The sequence below is a fragment of the Neomonachus schauinslandi genome, chromosome 1 (genome assembly GCF_002201575.2).
Source record: "Neomonachus schauinslandi chromosome 1, ASM220157v2, whole genome shotgun sequence".
Lineage (NCBI taxonomy): Eukaryota > Metazoa > Chordata > Mammalia > Carnivora > Phocidae > Neomonachus > Neomonachus schauinslandi.
In genome coordinates, this window is record NC_058403.1 from 4,367,123 (window position 1) to 4,386,173 (window position 19,051).

Here is a 19,051-nt window from a genome sequence, read left to right on the forward strand (position 1 = left end):
TTTTTTTTAAGTTCATTTGTTTTTAGTAATCTCTATACCCAACATGGGGCTCGAACTCAGGACCCTGAGATTAAGAGTCCTACGTTCCTCTGAGCCAGCCAGGAGCCTCGGACTCTTTTTTTTGTTTTTCCAGGAACCACAATCTGTAAAGTGAGGTATTATAAAAATAATCAAAGAATTTTAAAATGCTTTAAAAAATAAGCCTAGACTAGATCATTTGCAAAAATCCTCAAAAACCCAAGGTATCTTTGAAAATCCAATCACGGAACTTTTAGAGAAGTTTGAAAGAGAACATTTAATAACTCACAGTTGACAATGGCAATATTTATCCCTCTTCCAACATTTCTAGTCTTTTCTCCCATGAGCCTGGAATGAAAATAAGAGTCAGTCAAAGAATCCCTTTCTCACAAAGCAATGAGTAGGGCTCCCCGTTCCATAAGCTCTTCCCTTGGCAGAACCACTGCCCCAACCATTGGCACTTACCATTTCCTTGACGATACGCACGGGCCTTGGCTCAGCTCCCTTGAGAATCACCCCCATCCTCGCTCCGCACATACCCACCCCCAAGGTTCTATAGACTCAGTCCCTCGGGGAACCTGGAAACTGCCCTTAATCCTACAATCTAGACAAATGGCCAGGGAGAGGAAAATCTAGGATTTGTTGAGCACAGGCTCTTTATAAACATTTTCTCACTGAATCCTCAACTACCTCCTGAGCATTCATTTTTCCACCTTACAGATAGGAAGTCGTAAGAGGTGGATCAGCTGGGCACGGATCTGACCCAAGTCTGCTCCCCACGTATACACCCTCTTTCCTTGTACTGATGGAGGCCTTGCTGGACTCTTGGTGATCTTTTAATCCAGCCACAAAATGTAACCCAGCTTAGCTCCTCAAATAAATACTTTCTATTACTTCACTTAATTTCCATTTTTAAATTGGAGAATAGGATCAACTTCAAATGAATTGTGCCCTAAAACCAGTATGAAGACTGACTTTCCTGGAGATGGTATTTATTACTGAAGATCCTAGAATTCTGTGTGTGTGTGCGTGCACCCTCTGTCAAGTTTTTCTTTTTTTTTAAGATTTTATTTATTTATTTGATAGAGGGAGAACGAGAGAGAGATCTTAAGCAAGGGGAGGAGGGAGAAGCAGACTCCCCGCTGAGCAGGGAGCCTGATCCCAGGACCCTGAGATCATGACCTGAGCTGAAGACAGACGCTTAACGACTGACCCACCCAGGCACCCTCCCTCTGTCAAGTTTTAGAGTCAGTGATATGCTGGCATCACAAATAGAATTTGAAAGTTTTCCTCCTTTTCCCATGCTTGGGAGTAGTGAATACAGCACTATAATATTCTGCTCTTGACACATTTATCTAAACTCCCCTGAGGGCTTTCTAGTCTAAGTCCTTCTCAGAAGGGTAGCTTTTTGACAATTTTAGAGAATATTCTATAATACCTTGAAAGAGAAAAAGAAACTTCCATTTATGATAATGGAAAGTGGGGGTAATCTGAACCTAACTTCTCATAGAGGAAAATTTAAAAATGGGATTTAAAGAGTATCTATTTGACTATATTGGAGACCTAACAAGGAAATAAAGAGCTCTGAAGCCAGGATGTGGGGGGACACTTAAGTTTCAATTGGGTGAGCCCAGCAAGTAAAGCTACTTTGCCTCAGAAGCATTTGCTAATTCCAGAAAAAGTATCAAAGGAGATGAGTAGCACTTTTGACAATCACGTGAGGTGAGGCTTGGGGGACAAAAGTTGGAAGACAGGGCCCACCAAAGAGAAGGCCATGTTACATCCTCCAATCTTATTTGGGTTGGGGTCAAAAATGGTTGAATCTTAAAAATAAGAATGAACCAGAAATAGATCAGAACTTGAATAACCGCAGCCAAATTTTAACTCAACCGGGTGGGTCCCCCAAAATCTCAGTCCTTAACATTTATTGAGATCATTCTATTCTGCTCATGATTCCAAGTTCCTGGTATAAGCAAGCAAAAATCCTCAGAAAAAGAAGATACCATCTAATACCTCAATTAAAAAAAAATGCAGAGGGTGCCTTGGTGGTTCAGTCAGTTGAGCGTCTGCCTTTGGCTCAGGTCATGATCCCAGGGTCTTGGGATCAAGCCCCACATGGGGCTCCCTGCTCAGTAAGGAGTCTGCTTCTCCCTCTGCCCCTTCCTCCACTCATGCTCTCTCTCTCTCAAATAAATAAAATCTTCTTTAAAAAAAAAACCCACAATTTCTCAAATACATGCTTTATCATGCTATCAAATGTCACCTGGCACATAAGAAAAGATGCCGACATAAACAAGTACCAGTGAAACCAGCAGAAAATAATAGATAATAGTGACAGACTCATAAGGGCTCCAAACAGATTATCCAAAGGATTTCAAAATAACTATACTTAATATGCTAATGAAGACAATAAATAAAAGCAAAACATTTCAAGCTGGAAACTATGAAAAAATGAAGATTAGAAGAAGTACAAAATGAAGCTCTAAATCTAAATTAATGTAACAACTACAATCAGTAGTTAATGGAGGGGTTTCACAGCAGATCAAGCACCGTAGAAGATCTGGTGAGCAACAGTTCAGAGGAAAACAGCTCTGCCTACAATGAAAGAAAGATACAAAGATGGAAAATACAAAACAGACTGAAAGCTATAGAGAATATAATAATAAGATCTGACATATGTTTGTCAGGGGTCTCAGATGATCAATCAGGAGAAGGTAAATGGGGCAGAAGATGCAATGATAGAGAATTTGTTCAATGTGATGAAGGACTTTGATTCATACATATTTAAGAATCACAATGAACCCCAAAGAAGATAAAGCAATAACAACAGACACAGCAGGGTACAAGTGCTGAAAACCAAAGGCAAGGGAAAAATCTTAAAGATAATCGGAGAGGGGGAAAAAGGCAGTTACTTGTTACTTTCATCGCCTCAGCAATTCAATTGTTAGCTGACTCTCAAGAGAAACAATGGAAGCCAGAAGACAATGGAACAGTATCTGAATGGGTTGAAACACAACCTGGAAAAATATCTTTCAGCAATGATGATGAAATAAAGGTATTTCAGAGAAACGAAAACTGAGACAATTCACCACCGGTGAAGCAGATAATACAGAGGCTTTTGTTCTGTATCTTTTGCTGTAATAAATCTTATCTGTAAATATTAGCTGTTCCTGAGTCTTACAAGTCCCTCTTGGAGATCACGGAAGTTGAGGATAGTTGTGCAATCCCCCAAAATAATATCCAACTGAAATATATGCACGTATGCACCAACAGACATGTGATTATATTACACATTTGATTTATGTGTGGACTTATTTCAGCTTATTTTCAATTCTAGAGTTTCTTTGTGTTTTTTTGGATTTTATTTAATTTTTGAATATGCAATACATCACATGGTTCAAAAATCACCATTATGTGGACAGAATAAAATCATACCCAAAGAAATCTTCTCTATACCCTCCACTTTGTTCTCCTCATTCCCTGTTCCCATGTCCATTAATTTATTTTAGTTTCTGGTTTATCCTTCTGGGGTTTGTTTTTACATCAAAAATAAGCAAACTGTGTATGCATAATTAATATACATTCATGTATATGTTTTTTATATATGTATATATACATGTATGAGTACACTTACATATGAGTATATTCAAGTATATGTCTGTATTCCTTATTATATTCTTTTACAACAAACTGGTAAATGCGTTGCTCTGAGTTCTGTGAACCATTCTAGCAAATAACCAAACCTAAGGAGGGGGGCATGGGAACTCTGATTTACAGGCAGTCAGTCAGAAGTATACTGACAATCTGGGACTTGTGATTGCCATCTGAAGTCAGAAGGGGGCGGGGAATGTCTTGTGAGACTAAGCCCTTAACCTGTAGGGTCTGAGGCCATCTTCAAGTAGATATATCAGAATTGAATTGAATTGTAGATTCCCACCCCGCCCCCAAGCTGGTGGTGTTGCAGATAATTGCTTGATGTGGGGAAAAATTACCACACATTTGATGACCAGAGTACAAATGCACTCAGAGTACAGCAGTTTTCCTTTATGTACCCCAAAATAATGTGGCTCACTCAAGAAGAAACAGGTAACTTGAGTAGCTCTGTATTTATCAAAGAAAGTGAAATTTGTAGTTAAAAATCTTCTCATAAAGAAAACTCTAGGCCAGAAGGCTTCACTGGGGAATTGCACCAAACCCTTAAATAAATAATACCAATTCTTTACAAACTCTCCCAGACTATTGAAGAGAATACTCACCAACACATTCCACCCTGATACCAAAACCAGAGAAAAAAAAAAAACACAAGAAAACCACAGACCAATATCTCTCATGAACACGGATACAAAAATTCTTAACAAAATTTTAGCAAACTGAATGCAACAATATATAAAAAGGATACTATATCACAAGCAAGTGGGATTCATCTCAAAAATGCAAGGTTGATTTAACATTCAAAAATGTAATTCACCATATTTGCAGACTAAAAAAGACAAACCATATAATCACTTCAAGAGATATAGAAAAAATATCTGACAAAATCCAATACCCATCACTGATTAAAAACTCTCAGAAACCTTGAAATAGAAGGAATTTCTTCAACCTGATAAAGGGCTTCTGTGAAAAATCCCTAGTTAACATCATACTTAATGATGAATGATGGAATGCTCTCTCTCCAAGACAAGGAAAAAGGCAATGATGTCTACTCTCATCATTTCCATTCAGCATTATAATGGAGGTTCTATCCAGTGCAATCAGGCAAGAAAAAGAAAGCAAAGGCATGCAGATTAGAAAGCGGTAAAACTGCCTTTTATTGCGGGGGGGGGGGGGGGGGGGGGGGGGGGGGGGGGCGGTTAGCTGACCATTACCATCTATGTAGAAAATCCAATGTAAAAGCAAAACTACTAGAACTAATAAGTGAGCTTAGCAAGGTTGTGGGATATAAGATCATTATACAAAAATCAATTCTGGGACACCTGGGTGGCTCAGTCAGTTAAGCCTCTGCCTTCGGCTCAGGTCATGATCCCAGGGTCCTGGGATCGAGTCCCACATTGGGCTCCTTGCTCAGCAAGGAGCCTGCTTCTCCCTCTGCCTGCCTCTGTCTCTCTCTCTCTCTGATAAATAAATAAAATCTTAAAAAAAAAATCAATTCTATTTGTATATACTAGCAATGAACAGTTGGAAATTAAAATTTTTAAAAATATACTACAGCATCAAAAATGAAATACTTAGAGATAAATATAATAAAAGAGCTTCAAGATGTGTACACTGAATGCCATAAAAACATCTCTGAATCAAGTTAAAGAAAATTTAAGTAAACGGAGAGCTAACTATGTTTGTTGAGTAAAAGATTCAATATTGTTAAGATGTCAATTTTCCCCAAATTGATCTAGAGTTCCAACGCAATCCCAATCAAAAGCCAATAGGCTTTTGTGTAGAAATTTATAAGCTGACTCTAAAATTCTATGGATATGGAAAGAATCTAGAATAGTGAAAATAATTTTGAAAATGAAAAACAAAACTGAAGAAATTATGTTATTGAGCTTCAAGAATTACTGCAAAGCTACATTTATCAAGACACTGTATATAGTAAAAAGACATATAAATAGAAGAGAATGGAGAATCCCGAATTAGATACACACATGTATGGTCACTTGATTTTTGCTAATGGTGCACAGGAAAATCACTAGAGTAAGATAGTATTTGGAATAAATGGTGCTAGAACAATTGGATATCCACATTAAAAAATTACTTCAATCCAAATTTCACACCATACACAAAAATTAACCCCAAATGGGTATCTCACAGTATATGAAATGAAAAATCTAAAACTATCAAATTTCTAAAAGAAAACATAAAAGAAAATTTCTGTGACCTTGAGTTAGGCAAAAAGATCTAAGATATGACACAAAAAGTATGATCCTAAAATAAAAAACTGGTAAACTGGACTTCATTAAAATTAGGAATTTCTGCTCTTTGATAAACACAGTTAAGAGAAGAAAAAGACAAGCCGCAAACTGGGAGAAAATATTTGTAAATCACGTATTCGATGAAGGACTTGTATACAGCATATATAAAGAAATCTCAATAATAAGAAAACAACCAAATGAAAATGACCACAGACTTAAATAGATACTTCATCAAATAAGATATACATATAGCAAATAAACACATAAAAAAGAGGTGCACTATCATTAGTTATTAGAAAAATGCAAACTAAAACCTCAGTCAGATACCACCGCACCCCTATTAGGATGCCCAAGATTAGAAAGACTGACCATACAAGTGTTGGTAAGTATGATGGTGGATCAACTCTCATACACTGATGGGAATCTAACAGGTACAACCCTTTGCTTTCATCCCATTTTCTTTTTGTTTGCATGGTTTCTGAAAAACAAAAAAAAGCCCAATGTAACTCTTATCCTTCTTCCTTTATAGGTAAGGTGTTTTTTCATTTTGGTTTGTTTGCCTCTGGCTTCTTACAAGATTTGCTCCTTGCCTTTGGTCCTTTGTAGTTTGAATATAACATACTTAGGTGTAGATTTTTTTGGTATTTATCTTACTTAGTATCATTAAGCTCCCTGGATCTGTGGTTTGGTGTCTGTTAATAATTTTGGAACATTTTCAGCAACACTACTTCAAATATTTCTGTTCCTTTCTCTCTCCCTTCTTCTGGTTCCCTATTACACATTATATCTTTTGTACTTGTCTTACTGTTCTTGGATATTCTGTTTTGTCTTTGTTTTTTCCTTTAGTCTTTTTTTTCCTTCTCTTCCTCTTTCAGTTTGGGAATTTCTATTGACATATCCTCAAGCTCACTGATCCTTTCCTTGGTTGTATCTGGTCTACTGATGAGCCCATCAAAGGTGTTTGCCTTTTCTGTTACAGTCTTCTCAATTTCCACTATTTCCTTTTGATTCTTTCTGAGGGATTTCATCTCCCTGCTTGCATTACTCAGCTGTTCTTGTATTCCGTCCACCTTTTCTATTGGAGCCTCTGGCATATTAATCATTATTGTTTCAAATTCCTGGTCTGCTAACTACAAAATTTCTGCCATACTGGAGGTAAGTTCTGATGCTTGCCCTATCTCTTCAAACTGTGCTGTTTGCCTTTAGTATGCCTTGTTATTTTTGTTGAAAGCCAGACATGGTATGCCAGTTAAAAGGAACAGAGGTAAATAAAATGTACTGTGAATCTTTATGTTCATCTGGCTAGGAGTGCGCTGTGTTTGTTCTTTACTGTGGCTACAGGTGTCAACGATTAAAATTTCTCCCCTATGTCTGAGTATCCTACAGACTCTCTTTAAAATTGGGTTTAGCCTTGTGGTTCTTTTGAGCTGTGACCCCCTGTTATTTTTAAGGAGCTTTATTTATGTGGTGGTAAGATGTGGGGCATGAGGAAATGTTCTACAGTCCTAAGACTGGGTCTCAGTCTTTTGCTGAGCCTGTGCCGCAGGTGGTGCCCTCACAGGTGGACATATTTTTTCTTTTCTTTTTTTTATTTTAAGATTTTATTTATTTATTTGACAGACAGAGAGACAGCGAGAGCGGGAACACAAGCAGGAGAAGGAGAGGGAGAAGCAGGCTTCCTGCCGAGCGGGGAGCCCGATGTGGGGCTCCATCCCAGGACCCCGGGACCATGACCTGAGCCGAAGGCAGATGCTCAACGACTGAGCCACCCAGGTGCCCCGGCCATATTGTTTTTTGACTCCTTAGGTGAGACAGGAAGGTGAGAAGGAGCTGATGCTGGGTATTTCCCTCCCACAGGCCAGTTAGTATCTGGTAGAACAATTTCCCTTGAAGGCGGGTCCATTGTTAAGGAGAACAGAACACTGTGGGCATATTTCAGAATGGCTACTCTCCCTTCCCCCTGACAAAAGCATGAGGGGATTTTTCTTTGATCTTCACTCTGAGAGCCTGGTGGGCTTCCTGGCAGAAAAACTCAGGAAAGTGTAGGGGCTCCTCTAGGAGTTTTAATCTCTCAAAATAGTCCAAACTCAGTCTCGAGCAACTAGTCAGTTGCCTCTGAAGGATTCCTGCCTGATGTTGGCTCTAGCTGAGGTGTGATTCTGTGAATCTACCTGTCTGTCCCATTTTCAGGGCATCGGTTTGCCCCGTGACCTCAATTCTCTGGTATGTGTGTGTGTTTTATCTGCAGCATTATTGGGAGTTTATGTGCTGTGATCTAATCTAAGAGTTGTTCTCCCTTCATTGGCAGCTTTCAGACCACTTTTATGTGAGATATATTCGTTCTTTGTGATATCACCATACTTGGGTTGCTTTCTGTTTTTGTTGCTTCTTAAAATTTAAAGATTTTGCTTTCGCTATATGGTTTGTATTTTTTTTTTTTTTTGCTTTGTTAAAGCTCATATATTATGTAGGGCATAAGCATATTTAAAAATACCATTCTAATAAGTGAAAAGATAAAATATGGAGAAGATTTTTACAACACACAAAAAAGCCTAACTAATATAGAAGGAATCTTGTAAATCAGTAAGAAAAGGCCAGTGAGAGAGGTGAAAATGGGCAAGAGATATAAACAGATAGTTTACAGAAAATAAATACAAAGGCTCTTAGCATAAAAGATCCTCAATTCACTCAGCAAAAGCAATGAAAGTAAAAACCTAATCAGAGACTTCAATTTTCATCTCTCAGAATGGCAGAGATCAAAGTGTCTGTCAATGTGCTGTGCTGGACAGACTGTGGGGAAACAATCATTCTTACTGTGCTAATCTGAGTCCTCTGAGGAGCAGATATCAGAACAGGATAAAATGCACAAGAATCTGTGTCCAGGAAAATGCCTACAAGAGGAGATGGGGAAGGGGCTTGGTTAAGTGGGGAGAGCTGTCAGACCACAGTACTAGTGTGACCCTAAGCAAAGGAGAGGGGGACAAAGCCTGGCTGGACGTGCTTTAGGCTGCCATGCAGTCTCAGGAGGCTTCAGCAAGGCCACAAGGGCATCTGGAATCCAGGATGGCCCGCAGCAGAGCCTGCATCTTCCAGGAATGGACCTGCTTGGTGTCCCTCTGTGCTCACACAGACTCTCTCCTTCACCAAACTCCCCTTGGGCTCCCCTGAGCTCCTTCTTTAACTAGGCCTGACTTTTGGACTTCTGTGTTCACCTCTGCAGTGTCCAGTTTTAGAAGAATTCTGGTAAGTCAGTTTATCCAGATCCCCCTCCCTCTGATAGCTGATCATCCTCCATATCTGATTGGGGACCCCACCCAGATGATGTCTGATCGCCCTGTCTTCAGCAAAACAAAGGAGGAGTCTAGGAGAGTGGAAGGTGCTGTAACCAGAAAGAGGAGCTCCAACTCCAGAGAGGGATACAAGGTTATTCCAGGATGACAGTGGATAGGAATGCCAGGCAACAGCTGCACGGTATCCCGACAGCAAGCCTGCTGACCCGAGTGGGTCAGAAGGCTCCAGAAGATGAGCCTGATGAATACCTGAGGTGACATTAGATTTATTTTCACTGGAGGAATGCTTAGGGATTAAACTGATGTAAGTACACGGAAAACCAGGCAAGCCAACAATAAACAAAAATCAACGGTGCACAACCGTCATACACGACATGCTTCAGCCACACAGAACCTTCACTTAGCCATGTTAAAAAAAAAAAGCAAATAAACCTGGAGGCCACCATTTGACTATGTCACCAAACACTCACAGTCACATAACTGAAATGCTGACTCCAACCTTAAAATTAAGCTTTCCCATGTCAGTGTGACTTTTCAGTATGAACAGGTAATGAATGTACGTCTCCTGTAACAAATCACACTAGAAAACAGTGCGCTTATTCCTGCTTTGTACGCGGAGCTGTGACTGCTGAGGTCTGGACTTTCCGACCACTGTTCTCCCAACTGTTCCTCAGTGGATAAAACACTCACATCAAGTAAAGCCCTTTGGATTTTCTTTTGGTGGTCTTAATAATGCAAACGCTGGATCTTGATCAAACTAAAGCAGCACAGTCAGTATGATAACTGAATCAGGACCATGGTGAGGAAGAAGACAGGTGCATCAATGACGGGAGATTGCTCACCTACCGAGGGGCCGGTCCACAGATAATGCCTAACACAGGAAAACCAAGAAGTGTGAGCATGAGCCTGCTCCGTGGAGACGGGGAAGGAAGGAAAGAGAGTCGGAGGTGGCTGTCCCCAGGGAGGGCTGGTTGTGCAAAGGAAATGAGCGGCAGAAAACTGCTTATCTTTCTACATAAACATATCTTTTCTTTATAAGATGATGAGATCACCACAACCCAGCACTTTTTAATCCATGAGTTGATTACAACGAAACACAGTGCTAACCCAAGCGAATCACTCTCCTTAGGTCTCTGCTCATGTTCACTCCTCTGTTCCTTTTAACCTGCTGTTATTTGAGTCTCTCCTGCTTTATACCACACTGTTTCTAAAGACCATCTGGAATACTGTTTGAGAGCAGGCAAGCTGCATTTGGATCCCACATGTTCATACAGTGAGCTGCTCCATTAGCTAACCGGGTTCAAGTCGGTCTGCACAGCACATCCATGGATGCCAGTGGCGCTGCCGCTGACTAGCTGTGTGCTGGGGGGCTAGTTACTGAACCTGTCTGTGAATCCGTTTCCTTGTCTGCACGGCGGGGGTGACAAATGGCACACCTCACAGGAAGTCACGCGAAGCTGATGTATATGTGCGTTAGTCTGCACTAGGTAAGCATGATGCTCTTGCTCTGAATGGTCAGGGGAAGGCTTTGGGCACCGTGGAGCAGTGGAAACCCCAGGCTCTGCGGTCTGACTTGGAACAACTCCCCTTCTGGCGACGTGATTCTGGATGAGCGTCCCCATCCCACTGTCCCCGCCCGCCCCTAGGTCTCCCCGCTTCTTTACCATGGGATCCTGCTCAGTTTTCGAGCTGAATCCCCACCTTGTCTCATCCACGGACCTCACTGACAATCCCATTCAAGGGTACACTCACCTCTCAAACTCCACGGCCCCACACAAAATTACCACTTGGCATTCACCACAGATGCTGGAAAATCTGTTTGCTTTCTCCAGGTGTTACAGTTCTTGGTGGCGAAGGGAATAATGTGACCACCCGGGAGACATATGACAGTGCCCAGAGACATGTGTGGTTGTCACAGCTGGACGGGGTGGCCCGCGGTATCCAGCGGGAGGACGCTGGGATGCTGCTACCCCCACACTGTCCAGCATCCCCCCACGACACAGAGTCGCTGGCCCGCAGTGTTAGCGGGGCTGAGGTGGGGGACCCTGAAGTGTGGACGCAAGCTCCTACAGCAGCAGAGCCACGTTTCTTGGAATTACCGGCCCACCGAGTGCCCCACCCAGGGGTGCGTGCAGAGGAATGTCTACCCAGAAACTCCCTGGCTGAGTGAAGTAGGCCTTTGGTAAGCGATGGACCCACAGAAGGGAGTGTGGTTTCCACTCACCTCCCAGTACGGACCGGGGATGAGCTGGGACCAGGCAAGGAGGGGAAGCTGAGCCCAGCGCAGCTCACGCCCCAGTGTGCCACACACTCCTTGGGAGGACAAGGACGGTGGCAGCGAGGGACGGGCAGCGAGGGCTGAGGGCTACCGTGGTGATCCAGCCGACGAGAAAGGAAGGTGCACCCAGTTTGGGGAAAAGGGGTGCATCACAGGGAAAGACTTCCTCCCCAGTGCTGGGAACAGCCGGCGCTCGGTCTCCTTTGTAGTAATTACTGTATGGCCTAAGCATCCTCAGGCCAGGTGGTACGGATTGAACTATGGTCTCTCAAAATCCGTATGCTGATGTCCTAACACCTAGATCCCTGGAACGTGACCTTATTTGGAGGCAGGGCCTTTAAAGAGGTGACTAAGTGAAAATGAGGGCCTTAGGGTCGGCTCTAATCCCTATGACTGGTGGCCTTTTTTTTTTTTTTTTTAAAGATTTTATTTATTTATTTGACAGAGAGAAACACAGCGAGAGAGGGAACACAAGCAGGGGGAGTGGGAGAGGGAGAAGCAGGCTCCCCGCAGAGCAGGGAGCCCGATGCGGGACTCGATCCCAGGACCCTGGGATCATGACCTGAGCTGAAGGCAGTTGCTTAACCAGCGGAGCCACCCAGGCGCCCTGACTGGTGGCCTTTTCAAAGGGGGAATTAGGACACAGACACGTGCAGAGGGAAGACCACGTGAGCACACAGGCAGCCAGCCTGGGACCGACTCTCCCTCACCGCCCTCAGAGGGAAGCAACCCCACCCAACCTTGACCTTGGGCGGCCAGCCTCCAGACCCACCGAGAGAATGAATGTTGTTTGAGCATCCGGTCTGTGGCGCTTTGGTGTGGCCACCCAAGCAAGTGCAAACACTAGGCCAGGGCAGTCCCAGGTGCCGGGATTTATTTAGGCTATCGTGGGTCAGCCAGTCACACAGACCTGGAACAAGGAGGTGAGGGCTGCCGAGAGAAAGAGCCCCTGCTTTACTCCTTGATGGTGAGACTCATACAATAAAATGGAAGCGACCCTGTATCTGCTGAATTTTGGTGTTTCTGTGACTTGGAAGGGTCAGGACACACGTTCAAAGCAAAGCACAACGTATTTGTTTCTCCTGCAGTCAAAGGAAAGTTCCACGCAGGGACACACCCAGCCCCGGGCGGCACCTTGTCCTCCCCAGGGAAGGCCTAGGGAGCATGCTCAGTCCCCCTCGAGGCTCCCGGCCTTTGCCCGGGATCAGGGCCATGCCTCTCCCTCCTGAGGGCAGACGTAGTGGCTGGCCCACCCCAGAGTAGGGAAAGAATCGAGTGGGACAGCTATGTTTTCTTCTTCAATATGGGTACTCACAGCTCATCTTCAAAGCAGATTTTGGCATACTTGTCCTTGCCGCCCCCGCTGAGCAAGCGGTAGGCATAGGTGTTCAAGGGGCACGGGGTCCAGTGGTCACATTTCTGCCTTTTAGGGGCTGGGGCTGCAGCAAACAAGAACGGAGGAGTCAGCATCATGCAAGGACTTATCAGAGGAACCCACTGCCTGAGCGTGAACGGCGGGCCTCCTATTCCGGGACTTCACGCTGGCAAGTCCCTACGGGAGGGGAGAAGGGGTCACCAACTTCTCAGCAGCAGCGTCAGAAATCCCCCTAAAGATACAGTTGATTTCATCTGCATTTGTCTAACAATAACAAACATGCAGAAGGGAGTGGATGTGGAGTGAGCATCACAGTTTTGGAAGGGTCAGCCCCCTGACGTTCCCGGCACACAATGTGTTTTTCGTATCACAATTAAAGAGAGCTCCCTTGGGTCTGAGAGTGCTGGCGAGCAAAGAAACAGCCATGTATGGAACATCTATCCAGCTTCTGCATTTATACACCCTGAAACACGCACACGCGTGCACACACACGCCCAGACCCCACTCTGGCCATGGCGGACCCCTTTCCTTTCACTTGAGCCTGAGGCACTGGGCTCCTCTGTGGGGCGTGCAATGAGCAGGCCAGGGAGAGGGCTCCCCAGCACCCCCACACTACAGGGCTCAGCAACTGGGGAGGACTGGGGACCTGCCCGAGGCCACCCCTCCACCTGCTGGGTGCTTTGTGGCCATCGCCACCGCGTGCGCCTCCCTGCTCACCCCAAGGTACCGGTGGCTGTCACTGACCACGGATCCCCCCACGGGGGGCTCAGTTCAGGTTTGAATCCCAAGTCCCCAGTGCAAAGACGCAGGCAGTGCTCTGGCTCATCCCGTCTCACTGGAGACGTGGGCTGCACTTCTCTGCTGTAGGGCACACGGCTGTGAGGTACAGCTGGCTGAGTGATGAGGCCTGGAAGGCCCTGCTGGGGGGAGTCGGGGTGCACACAGACACCGTGAAGGCCCGGCGTGCTGCCCTGCTGAGCGGAGGAGGCAGAGCTTCTGGGTAGGCATGGGGAAGCCGGTGTGCACCCAGCCTCGGGGCCCCGGGCAGGGGTAGGGAACACAGAGTTCTCCAGGGAGCACGCACCCCTTCCCACCCTTCACATCACCCCCCTCCTCCTCACCGGCCCCGCCCCCGAGGCTGAGCTCCTGCGCTGTCCTCTTTTCTTTTTCTTGACACTCAGCGCTCCAATATCCTATAGTTCCCTTGCCCCACAAGGGCAGGGATGGCGGCACCAGCCCCAAGGTGGTGTGCGGTACACCCAGCTGCCCCAGTGTTTGTTGACCGACTAAGTGGATATCTGCCCCTCAGAGGAGAAATCTCCTGACGTCAGAGACTCTGAACCCTGTCCCTGCCCGGAGCCCCATGCAAAAGCCACGAGGGACGGTGAGGCTTCCTGAACACCAAAGGCTGTAGCTCTGGTCCACCTTTGCCAGTTTTTCTTCCTATTAGTCTATTTTTTTAAACAAGAAAGGCCCATGGGATTTTACTTTTCCTAATTTACTGTCTGCAGAAGAAAATTAGAAGTAATAGAAAAGCAAAATGAAGGGAAAAAATCCTACATATCTTCACTCTAAAGAATCTTAACTGTTTTACTCTTTGGCATATTTTCTTCCGGACTTTTCTATGCATACAGAGGGCATCTGCAAGGTTGGCAAACACAGATTAAACATCCTTAAGCAGTATGTTACTTACATAAATTTTCAAGTAATATATTCCCTATGTTTTTTCTCAGTCTCCAGATTCCTAAATTTAAAGCAAGGGGTCCAACCATTAACATGAAAAAGTGCTATAAATACAGTATATTCTCAGTGTCTCTGGATTTGGGGCACTACAGTATTTTTAGCTCTTTATTAAAAAAAATTTTTTTTAAGATTTTATTTATTTATTTGAGAGAGAGAGAATGAGAGAGAGAAAGCACATGAGAGGGGGGAGGGTCAGAGGGAGAAGCAGACTCCCCGCCGAGCAGGGAGCCTGATGTGGGATTCGATCCCAGGACTCCAGGATCATGACCTGAGCCGAAGGCAGTCGCTCAACCAACTGAGCCACCCAGGCGCCCTTTTAAAAAATTTAATAATAATACCCATTACTTTAAATGTAGAGGTAATTTACCTAAAAACACATTGAACATAATATTTGAAAATGTAACATACTGTTAGATATGTTCTGGGGCGCCTGGGTGGCTCAGTTGGTTGGGCGTCTGCCTTCAGCTCAGGTCATGATCCCAGGGTCCTGGATCGAGCCAGGTATCAGGCTCCCTGCTTGGCAGGGAGCTTGCTTCTCCCTCTCCCTCTACCTGCAGCTCTCCCTGCTTGCGTGCTCTCTCTCTCTCAAATAAAATCTAAAAAAAAAAAAAAGAAAAAAGTAGATATGTCCTGTTTCCTGACTTGTGGACATCCTGTGTATATAGCCAATCTAGAGCAAATACTTTTCTTTTAAAAACTGACTTACTTATTATTTGAGAGAAAGAGAGAGAGAGAGAGCACATGTGTGCAAACAGGGGGAGGAGCAGAGGAAGAGGAAGAGAAGCAGACTCTGAGCCTGATGCGGGGCTCCATCCCAGGACCCTGAGATCATGACCTGAGCTGGAATCAAGAGTCGGTCGCTTAAGCGACTGAGCCACCGAGGCACCCCTATTAAAGTGGGATGGATCCACATTTATTCCACCTGTTACCTGCATTGCCTTAGCAAAGGTAACGCTATCCCCTTAACAAGCACACAGACTCGCTCACTTCTGGTTGGACCCTGCTGTTCCCCAAATGGAACCCACCCTCTGCTCTCAGAGAAGGACATTGTTTGCAGGTCCTTCTGCCATCATCACAGGCTGTAGGACTGTACTGGCTACGTGAGCCTCTCAACCTAATGACGAAAAGGACCTAAATCTGTCCTGAATGTGCTGGGCATGCTGACAGGTGTGACGTGTTGACTGGCAGAGGTGGATGGTCCCCCATGTACCCAACAGATCTCAAGAGATAAGGCCATGAGGGCACATCGTACTTCCTGACCCCCACAGGATATGGTAATTTAGAGACAGAACCACAGCAGATTAATACCAAAGTGTCGAGGGTAACAGGAAAAGGTATTTTGCTTTGTTTTAAAGCCAGGAGCCAGGACTCTACGTGGGAGAGGGACCTGGGTGAAGCAGGTCAGGACTAGGGACTAGTGGGGCAGTGTGGGCTGGGTCCCAACCTGAGCTATTTCCTATTCTCCCTCCTGCTGGTGACCCCTCTGCTCCACCTGGCTGGGGCTCAGAGACAGGAAAAAAGTGACCAGTCCAGCAGAGCAAGCACAGTACTGGACAAGACTCAGCCTGCCCATCTCTCCCACCCTCTTACCTTTGGAAATTCTCCCAAAGGCCTGAAGCTGGAGTTTCCCAGTGCCGCCGTCCCTGGGGGGCTCATATGGATAATCTCCCATCACCTCCTCATCCTGTGCGGTCAGCAGCAGTCCAGGCAAAGGCCCTGCTGTCCACATGGCAGCCAGCATCCCTGGGCGCCGGAGTCCATGCCTTGCCAGGAGTGCCGAGGGCAGGTCTTCCAAACCTACAGCCCTGCCACTCAGAGGCCCCAGCAAAATGAGGGTGCTGTTCATGTGGGTATGCACAGGTGCATTTTCCACAAGGGAGGCACTTGATTTTCATCCGATTCTCCAAGGACAACGTGGATCTAGTGACCAGGGATGACACGGAGGTGGTATTTTCTCACAGTGCCTGGGAACAGTTGGGTAGTCTGTGCATTTCAAAAAGGCTCGTTTAACCTTCTACCCATTCCCTAGAAACCCACACTGTCATTATGGGACCAAAGAAAGAAGATCATATTCTTTATTCGGGGTGGGGTGTGGAGGTGTAGACACATCTTCTCAGAAGACAGAGTCTTTCCAAACCCTGCCTCTTCCCCACCATGTTCCCCACCAGATTCACTCCCTAATTCCCAGATATTTGTTCCAAAAATATCTGTTCAGTACCAGATACTGTGCTACATCTAGGTCCTCGGCGCATTTTCCTGAAATTTCTTTCCCCAAGATTGAACAGTAAAGCCCACGTGAATATGTAGGAGCTGATGCCCAGCCAGGAGGAACAGCGGGCCTGCTCGTCAGTATCCTGCTTCCCTGTCTCCTGAAGAGCCTGCCTGTTGGTTTAAGTAAGACCCAGGGCCCCGATCGGCCACGTGGCTCCAACGTGGCGGGCCTCCTGCTGTGAACTTCAGCCTTAGAAATCATTCTCTTGCTGAGGGAAGCCTTACCTTATTTCTTATCCTTACATTCACTAAAACAAAAATAGGTTCTTAGGCTCCATGTTGAACCCATAGATTCTTAATTTCCTGGAGCGGGGTCCAGGAATCTGTCTTTCTGAAATACTTCCTGATTTGGGAACCATGACTGCCCTCACCCCTTTAAATGAGGAAGGTGATTCCAGAAATGTGTTCCTGCTGCGTGTGCCAGGCAAACAAGAAGTGTGCTACTGGGGTGTGTTTGGTCACATTTCAGCCATGTCAACTTGCCTCATTGTTCTAGATGAGATTAAAGTCCAGTCCGCAGAAATAAAAGCCCAGAAGACACCCAAAGAGTGCTGGTCTCTCTGACAGTCAGTGATAATGACTTCTTGGTTGGGGAGGACTGGCATGGAAAATGGGGAGATGGGGCAGGAGAAAATAAAACCTGAGCAGCCTTGGCCCATGCCAGTGGGGGGAAGGGTGGAGGGACACTGAGGCCTGTGGGGAGAGAGGGAGCCACGGGGTTCTCTGTCCTTCCAGGCGAGCAAGCCTCTTTCATGAAGGAGCCAGACTGATGTGAAGCCCTCTCATTCAGTATATGAGGAATAGGATGACCCGGAGCGGTCGGCACGTGGACTCCAAACAACAGCCAAGGGTCCAGAGAAGGGAGAGAGGGGGCAGGTCTAGAAACCCAGGGAGATTCAGGGGACTCGGAATGAGCTCAGATTTACAATCTCGTAGAGACGGCAGGGCAGGGGTGGAGGGCAGCATGGGCAAAATGGGCAAGGACGGTGAAGTGGGACAGACTGTCAGCGCACCAGTTCCGTCTGGCTGGGTGGTGCCAATGTGGAAGGATGCCGAACCCCACGGGGAGCTGTGTGGGCACGGTGCTGTGTCTCCTCCCCTGGACCTCTGTCCCCATGTCCCCCCAGAGACAGTGGCCTGGCTGCTTCTGTGCCTTTGCTGCTCAGGCATGGAAACGGGAGCCAGGTAAGGTCGTTAAGGCCCTTCCAGCTAGTGTGGTTCTCTGGAGGACGCAGCACCCTGCCAGGGAGGGTTCGTTTTGGAACCAGAAAGAGCCTGAGACATAGAGACACCGGCAATGTCCCTTCCGCATGACACAGGAGGGATCTCGAAGGCAATGACAACTAGTCAGTGGCAGAATTAGAATTAAACATAGTTTTTCTGGCTTTTTCTTGCGACACAGCCACTCAGCGGTTGTCAGCTCATTCCATCTTGGCTGAGAATCTAGGAAGGTGGCTCGACAGGTGATTTGGTTGGCTCGGTTCCGTCTCACCAGAGCTTCTAAGAAAATGATTCAATGACCTCACATCTGAAGTATACGGGAGAAAATTTCAACAGGGTTCTCCTTCTACTCACTCTCCTGAAACCGACCTTCGAAGGCCTGGGGTCACCAGCTGCATATGGGGGTGTATGTGGCTTCCAACCACTCACTCGTCCACGGATGCACAAATTCTCATTATACAGACACTTATTGACAAAGTACTTGTTGAACACCGCATGCCGTCCTCAGCCCTACAGGGACAGCAGGGAACAGAGTAGCTCTTGTATGGTGAATGCAAGACATGGAAAGCAAGCTAGGACAGATCATCGCTGACTGTGATACGTGCCATGTGGGGAACAGGCATTGACAGCTTCAGACGTATACAAAAAACTCCCTGCAAATCAACAAGAACAGAACCATCTCACAGAAAATGGGCAAGGCACAAATGCGAGATCTACAGAAGAGGGGGCGGGGCACGGGGACAAAGGCCTGGTGTTCACAGTTGCAGCCTGCCCCGAACAGCCCCCTGCGCCCCACTGAGAGGGCAGCACCTTTTGGCACCAAGATACACATCCATAAAATAGGACAGCTGGTTCTGCGATGAGGTATTCAAACATAAAGATGTCCTGAAACACCTCAGAGGGGTTGGGGAGGACTGGCATGGAAAATGGGGAGATGGGGCAGGAGAAA

General features: G+C 45.8%; 1 protein-coding gene across 1 annotated transcript in view; it reads right to left on the bottom strand.

Annotated features, from left to right (window-relative positions):
- The window catches only part of FAM3B (FAM3 metabolism regulating signaling molecule B), a 36,196-nt gene that overhangs the window by 9,174 nt on the left and 7,971 nt on the right, over positions 1–19,051 (bottom strand). Inside the window, exons 3-4 of the mRNA XM_021679171.1 lie at positions 12,808–12,931; positions 308–366 (exon numbers count right to left, since the gene is read on the bottom strand). Of these exons, the coding sequence (XP_021534846.1) occupies positions 308–366; positions 12,808–12,931 (183 nt within the window). The remainder of the gene's footprint in view (positions 1–307; positions 367–12,807; positions 12,932–19,051) is intronic.